Source organism: Colletotrichum phormii (assembly GCF_030913505.1).
Source record: "Colletotrichum phormii strain CBS 102054 chromosome Unknown BDP81scaffold_35, whole genome shotgun sequence".
Classification (NCBI taxonomy): domain Eukaryota; kingdom Fungi; phylum Ascomycota; class Sordariomycetes; order Glomerellales; family Glomerellaceae; genus Colletotrichum; species Colletotrichum phormii.
This window is the reverse complement of record NW_026851477.1, coordinates 104,683-112,366: the sequence shown is the minus strand read 5'-3', so window position 1 is coordinate 112,366 and position 7,684 is coordinate 104,683. Positions and strand designations below refer to the sequence as shown.

Here is a 7,684-nt window from a genome sequence, read left to right as displayed (position 1 = left end):
GGTTGGCAATCTTTCAGGTACTGTTTACCGGGTTGGTGTTGTATTCGGGTTGCACCCTGAGTTCTCAAAAGAATGGAACTCAAAGGTGGAAGTCTCTGGTCGTAGAGCTTGTGGGCTGAAGAAACCAGAATCGGACACGACGAGGGAGAGCGCGTCGGGTAGTATTTAGATGCGTCGCACATCCAGGGCCTCATCGATGGACTCCATGATCGGTTGCCATATCGGCGACCAGTGGGCCGAGATATTGACCTGCCTAATGGAGTCAGTCGTTAGCGAAGCGGGCCAACCCATGGCAGAGCATCGGGCGATACGAAAAGGCTACTACTATGTAGATATTGCGCTGGATGCAAGCGGAAGCTTGTTTGGACGAGATGGAGGGTGTGTGTCTCTATGGAGTACACACACACACACACATGGAGTCGTGGAACGGGCGGTGGCTTGTCCTTGACAGAAGCACTGACGTGACCGATAAACGAAATCGCCCCTGATATGCACCAATCGTTCGTCGCGAGAGGACTCTTGTATCCTTCCTCGCCACCGTCTAGAAGGGTGGGAAGGGGTTGATTCTGGCTGCTCGAATGAAGTGTGATCGTGCCGTCTGATAGGATACCACGGCACATTGAGTCAACCGACCAACCCGTCAACCCGCGTTCGATACTTCCATACCCTCGCAGAGAGAACCACCCGAAGAACCACAGGCCACGAACTAATTAGCATGCAGACGAACTAGCAGTCTAGGAGGAGCGGGCTGGATTGTGGGAGTGGAGGGGTGCTCTGGGGGTGGGCACATTCCGCCCGTCTCTTCTCCACCCCCTGATAGGCCTCTCTCGGTGACTGGAATAAATTAGGTACTCACGTACTTACTGTTCGACGGTGCAGTCGCGGAGCCTGTCCGTCTTCCAGAAATGACCAAGAGGCCTCTTGTCATTCGATGACTACACAACCTTAGGCCAGGGCCATTGAGCGCCGTTTGGGCGGGAATGGCGTTGGGGCGTTGACAATTGATCCATCCCGCTACCCTCCTCCGCCGTCGCGCCGCCGGTCACCGCCGCCCCCCATCTTCCAGCGTTGGACATTGACTTGACGACATGGGGCGCACAACGTCGGAGTTGACTGACAGAAGCCCGAGAGCTGAGAGCATTGAGGTGAGTCGTTCCGCACTCAACAGACCACTCAAAGAGCCGCCTCCCGGATCGATCGCCAAGGGGGCTGGGCACCAAGCACGAGAAGAGCAGGTGGTGACCGCGGGAGGGCATGGTGTTGCCCGGGTGTGGCAGAGAGGATGGCAGCCAAGCACAACTCAAGCAATTCAAGCAACGTCCAAGACGGGTGGCCAAGGTCGGGGAAGCGTGGGAAGCATCGCCAGAAGCCGCAAGTCGTACCCTGGGCTCAACCGCTAGAGCCAAAAGAAGGAAAAAAGCAACAAGACCAACGCGTTGGTGGCTGCGAGCTAGCCAACCCGCGTCGCCACTCCGACAAAAAGTCGTTCAATGCAAAAGGGCCCTGCTTTCAGTGGATCTGCCGATAGCAAAGGGACCTTGGGGTCCGAGGATAATGCCTGTCTAGCGCGGTTGTTCCCCCTTCGAGCCTTCGAGGCCAAGACTTTCTCAGTTAATCACCCGAGTTGAATCCCTGCAAGGGCACGCGAGAGTCGAAGAGCTGGAGAAGCGAGTTCCGACTCAACTAACCACTCAGAGACGCGGAACAGAGCGACAATCTGCACTGTTCGGGAAGGACGTCGGAAGAGACGGCAAATGATGCCACCCATGTCATGTTCTGTCGGCAGAGAAGCCAATCATTACGTCGAGTTGGCTTCGAGGCTGCAGGTTAATGACACAAGCACTGACAAGTGAGCATTCTGGACACAAGTGGATGAACAAAAAGTTCCTGAGACCTCCGCAAATGGCCCCTCTGAAAGCGTGACAAACGTCCCTCTGTGCTCCGTAGGCGCGCCCTTCTGGGTTGACAAGGTTGAAGGATGCCTGCCGCTTGAGATCCGAGTTGCTGGAGAGGGTTGGTTCGTCCAACTGCGCTTGGAGACTTTCCTGATAGGTGATCTCCGCCCCACGCGATAGTCCGACGCAAAAGGACCTTGGAAATGCGGTTGTAGTCAGATTTGATTATATCGGTATTCCTGCGTTGGTGATGAAGATGGGAGATGTCATTCATTCAGCACATCCATCGAGGAACAGCGAATCGGCGCAACTGACTCGGTAGCAACCTCGGCATCCTTTCTTACTCAGCTATCTCACCGTCTTTCTCGGTGTAGCACGACGAACAGCGTTTGGGCAAACATGGTGACCAAACATCACACGAAGGAACAAACTTGAGGCAAGCGAAGCTTGACGCCTGGCAAACCACCGCAGCATCGATTACTGATGTCCTTTGCTCCAGTCTACTCGCGACGGATTCTCCAGCGCCTCGGTAGCAGTTTAAGGTTATCGAGAACGACTGGAATTACGGATTCTCGTACGTAAAGTTCCTGTCATTTCCCCAGGTCCCCGCCGGCTGGAAAAGATGGCGTGGCACGGTGGCACGGTGTCACGACTGCCCACGACCACCCTAGGCGGCAACCAAACAATTAGATTGGAATAATTTGTCCTTATTCAAGCATTCATCAATGCCGCCTGGAGATTCCTTCCTCCTTCCTCACAAATCAATACTATATCGCAAATGGTAATGATTTCCACTGCGGCAAACGGACATGGGTTTTGGGCAATCTGCAATTTGGCCACCACCTCGCGTGGTTTCCGGGACATGGGCACGCGAGATGGCGAAAAAGGTTGTGAGAGAGCTCCATCCGTGATACCCGGCCGTCGAACCCTTATTCCAAAATATATCCTGCGGGGTGGGCAGCCAACATGCATTGGTGACATCCCCGAAAAGCATGCGGCCTACCTAGCCTTGTGGAACGCCCTGCAGGAAGTCGGCTCAAGAACCAAAGAAATATGGCATGTCCTGATGATTGCCAGAAAACCGGTCTTTCCCATTGGTCATCTGGCAAGCAGGAGCAAGCAAACCCAGAGATAGGGAATCCCAGCCTGGTAGGTAGGTGGTTGCTCTTCAACCCCAAGCAGCTTTCCGCCAGGCTGGTAAGCTGGGTCTCTCCTGATGGGTCTCCTGATGGAGCCGATGCACTCACTTTGCGGGCGACACCTGGCCTCTCGGTGACTTGTCGTATCAATAGGTACGGTAAACATCCAATGGCATGTTGCGGGGCGTACAAGTGTGTTGGATGTTGGGATAAGAGGGGGCAGTGGCGTTAGTTCGGGTGAACTTGCTCAGACGAATGGCAGCTCAATCGTTATCATATTAGAGCTAGTCTATGACATGTTAGGGTTCTTTTGGTGCCGCCACTCGGCCGAGGCAAGCCGTTGGTAGCACAGCCGACCTCATGTTGGTGGTTGCAGGATCGAGACACTTGATCGGACCGGTTTCTACCCGTTCAGCTCGGTCTCGTCCGCAAGAGTATACGAGCCTTGACACCGATTTGGTGAAGGATTCAAGGCTAGTGTACCTATGAGCCTACACCAACAGCCAGCCACACTGACATATTCGAGTACCTATCCTACACGTAACGTTGCGCGTGCCGATCCTGACTCTCAATGCCAATTTTCTGTCTAGAAATGTTTGCTTCTTTCAATAATCTATCATCTATGTGGTCACTAATGTTCGCTATCGCGAGATCTCGAGGTTATGTTTCCCATTTAGTCACTGTAAATAACCAAAGATCATCCGATCGTCGCTACCTATTACTTGTTCGATCTGACCTGCAGAATATTGACAGATTCTCCTATCCAAGAGCAGCTCCATCTTCACATCCTCTTAATCAATCACCTGATGCAAAGGAAGTATGGTGATATTTCGGTTCAATGACGCCTCCCATGTATTTCCCTAGGATAGAATATCGCTGGCCCCATCATCATGTTCGAACACTGTAACCTAATATTATTCTCTGTGAATTTTCCGACAGCATATCAAGAGACAAAAATGACTTCGCCCAATGACCACGTGGAGCAGCGCTTCTGCCGAGTGACTCTTCTGGTTTCAAACCTCAGCTTCATGTGACACTTGAACAAGTCAGAGTCTACAACTCCATGTAAAGTCCTCAGAGCAGTTGCGTAGCTTGGACTATGCACAGAATTACACCATTGCTTTTGTAACATTTCTATTTTCGATACAGCCCACTAACCCAAACCACTCGTTTTGTAGAGAAGCGTGTATTGAAACAATGTATGACACCAGTCAGTCGGCGGAGGTTTGCTGTACCCAAGCTTTTTGGGTAGTGAGAGATACTGAACAGGGAGCTCCTTGGTGCTCATATTTCGTAGTCGTGTTTGTAGATCATAGATCACAAGTTGTGAAATACCAATAGCTTGCTGAAATACTTGGGTTCGTTGTCTTTCGACGCTTTTAAATTGAGGGCATTTAAGGATCTCGCCCAGCATGTGTTCCGCGGTATATAATTCTTTGACCTACTTGTAATTTGAAGATTTACCCTCTTCTATGTTATACAGCTCTTCCGAATCCTGCGGATCGCATAAAGCTGCACTTATGGCCTGTACTACGTGCCTGACGCGTTCACGGGCATACCTGACCCCGATACTCTACATCAACTATTTCCATGTAGAAGTGGCGCGACGGCGTCCTCCCGATAAGCATCTCTGGAATTTGCTGCGACTGTGATTACTACGTACCTGTAGAGTGGTTGCGTTTCTTTCGACGTACGTCGGACTTCTTCTTTCAGTAATAGCAGTCAGCCTTGGAAATCTGAGCTAGGTGCTCGTAGGTGTCGCTAGTCCTGGTATTCATTGACTGTGGAATGGCTGGGCTGGATTGTGTTGATTCCTCACTGTTGGAACAGCAAAGGCTGATAAGGAGTAATAGGCAGGTACCATGGGCTGGCTGGCACCTGCCCTGGGCGAAGTGGGACAACTGGCTTAGTCATCACGGCCGGATAAAGGTGGGGCAACCACCCAGGCCGTCACTACCTACTTCGACCGACTCCTGCCTACAATGTAAGATAGAACATCAAGAAAAACAACAAGAAGAACAAGCAATAGGATCACCAACAGACGAGTGATAATTGCTACCACTATTTGTCGTATACGACCCCGTGAACCAACACTCACCTTCCACAAACCAGATAGTCCATCATACAGAGCACTTCTAGCTTCTTCTCTTCCAATGACTTATTGTAAATTATTGTGCCTTGCAGATGAAGTCGTAAGCATTTTGAGGTTCACTTCGCTGTAAAGTAGGTAGCTGTTACGGTAGGCAGCTACTGTACGTTGTATTAACTACGTAGAATACGTAATAACCACGGATGAGCTGTGTATCTATACTACGAGACCTTTGAGACGTTCAATGAGACTTTTAGTGCTAGGGGCTACGCCCGCTACCTAGTATCTAAACCTATCATGGCATTTCACACACAACAACAAAAGAGCCTGTGGCTTAGTGGCAGAGCGTCTCCGTTAAATGCTTACGTGAATCGGTTTCGACCATTCCTATGAACTTAGAACTTCGCTTGCGGTTACTAAATTACTAAGCAGACAATGAGAGATGAAGCGGGTTCGATTACCACCACGTCCATGTGCATCTTTGATTTTTCATCTTTGATTTTTATCTTTTCCTCGCTAGATGAATTGAATTGCTTACTCAAGTAGATGAACATTGTAGGTGACCGACGACGGAAGAGGTTTTTATAATCCTCACTTGGCGTCCTAGTCTACTAGGTTACGAAGATACTCGGGCCAGCGTTCTCGGTCCTCCTCGAGACACAAGCTTCCCAGGGCATCTTCGTAACGGGCATTTTTACCAGGAAGGTACGATACCTTCGGCAAAGGACGGAAGGAGCGCACGCCTTTGGCTATAGCCGTAGATCGCATTGCCTCAGTCAAGTCGCTCACGCCTTGGTCTACAGCTGTAGGAGGCGGTATCATCCACTCAGCGTAGCCTTGGCCACGCATCGTGAGGCGTGCGAGGTGAGCTCCTTCAGAGTCTGGCAGGCTCAATCTGTGAAGGGCATTCACCTTTCGCTCCGTGTCGTCGACTATGTTATGAAAGGAGAGAGAGACGCAGTTCTATTGCGCCAACCCAGCTTCTTCAGCTTCAACCCGGCTGCTGAAAGTCGAGACGTCCCGAGTGGTGCCAGACTCAGGCGGCCGTGCCGTGACAAGCACGACTCCAGACCCGGCGGTCTGATGGGGCACGAGAGCCTCAATACCGCTGGTGTATGAGATGAATTTGGATTGCCTTGAGTAAATTATTAGCATACTTGGCAACTTCCGCAGAGAATGTCAAACTAGTATGACTGGTATGACTGACCAGCGCCTCATAGACAGCTCTTTATCCGGATCATCCCACACCGATAAGGATACTTGAAAGTTCATGAGGCAATTCCAAGCAGGCGCGTACTCGTTCATGAACTCTTGTGGAAGAGAGAGTATGGTGTAGTACTTATTATTGCAACCGGGAATAGGGACAAAGTAGGCATGCAACTTAACAGCAGCGATGAGCTGGGCCTGCTGCCAAACATATAGCACATCCTGGATCAGCGACTGTGTCGTAGCGGTCAGCCTCGCGTTGTCATTCTTGAAACTGATGAGAAAATATGGAGTTAGCATTGCATGGAAATATGGATTTCTAGTTTCAACATGTGATCATACCTCATGGCCTCATGGAACGGCTCCTTCCGTGGGGCTTTGGCCAGAAAGGCTGCGGATCGTTCGAGGTCGAAGTCGTGAAGATCACCATAGGGGTAGTCGAAGGGCGGCGGTAGAGATCCAAAGCCGAACCTCTTCTGCATGTGAACCGGATGACCCTTGACCAGAAGCACATGAAAGGTCTTGCGGCGAATGAAGTCGGCCAGAGTGACTCCATGAAGAGAACCATTCTCGGTCGGGCTCCAGTATGTTGCTGTAGGGCAAGCCCATGCCAACAAGGCAGACCTTGTCGTCGTCATCTAACTCGGATGAGAAGATAAGGACCGTCGTAGCGGGACATTCCTTTAACGCAGGAAACCTGTCGAAAAGCTCAGGGGGTGCATTCTCGAAACTTTGGGCCCACTTATCGCGATGGAATCGGATTTCAATCCGCAGGCCCGGAGAAGGACCGCAAATTTTCGATGCAGTCCTTGAGTCTGTAAATGAAAACATATCAATGACAATGTCCGATGGAGAATCTCAATCAACGATGAGATACTCACACGTGAAGCGTACACCGCGACCCTGATCCTCGTTGTCTGCGCCGTCGGGAAACTGTAGCCAGAGGAAGATATGGAGATCCAACTCCTGGGATCTCTCGATACGAATGCAGCTCTCAATCTTGACGTCGTTACCGACGTTGACACCGCCTGTCGCAAGGATTGGACCCGAGAGATCACCGGCAAATATGATGCATCTCTCGGTTTTGCTTTGCGTGAGAGCCGTTGCCCTTGCTTCGGACGAAGCCTCTTCTTCTTTGAGAGGCATGGTTTTGCTCTTTTCACTTCCAAAATTACTATCTTAATCAGTTAAGGCGTCAAAAATCGTACTTGAGACAGAGGTGACTTACCGATTGCGAAAGCTGGCATGGGTGAAAGAGAAGAAAGAAATAACTAACTTAATTAAAGATCAAAAGTAAAAGTGCAGCGCAAGCCTACCTGTAGATAAGTACGTATCTTTCCTAATTAGGTGTATTT

The 7,684-nt window shown here is 50.6% G+C and overlaps 1 protein-coding gene across 1 annotated transcript; it reads right to left on the bottom strand.

The window, feature by feature from the left end:
- Positions 1-6,086: 6,086 nt before the first annotated feature.
- BDP81DRAFT_411290 (uncharacterized protein) lies at positions 6,087-7,475 on the bottom strand (the record flags this gene model as incomplete). The annotated part of the gene is made up of 4 exons (XM_060589158.1): positions 6,087-6,258; positions 6,331-6,603; positions 6,672-6,967; positions 7,224-7,475. 4 exons carry the CDS (start codon positions 7,473-7,475, stop codon positions 6,087-6,089), a joined length of 993 nt encoding a protein of 330 aa, XP_060438461.1.
- Between the last annotated feature and the right edge of the window lie 209 nt (positions 7,476-7,684).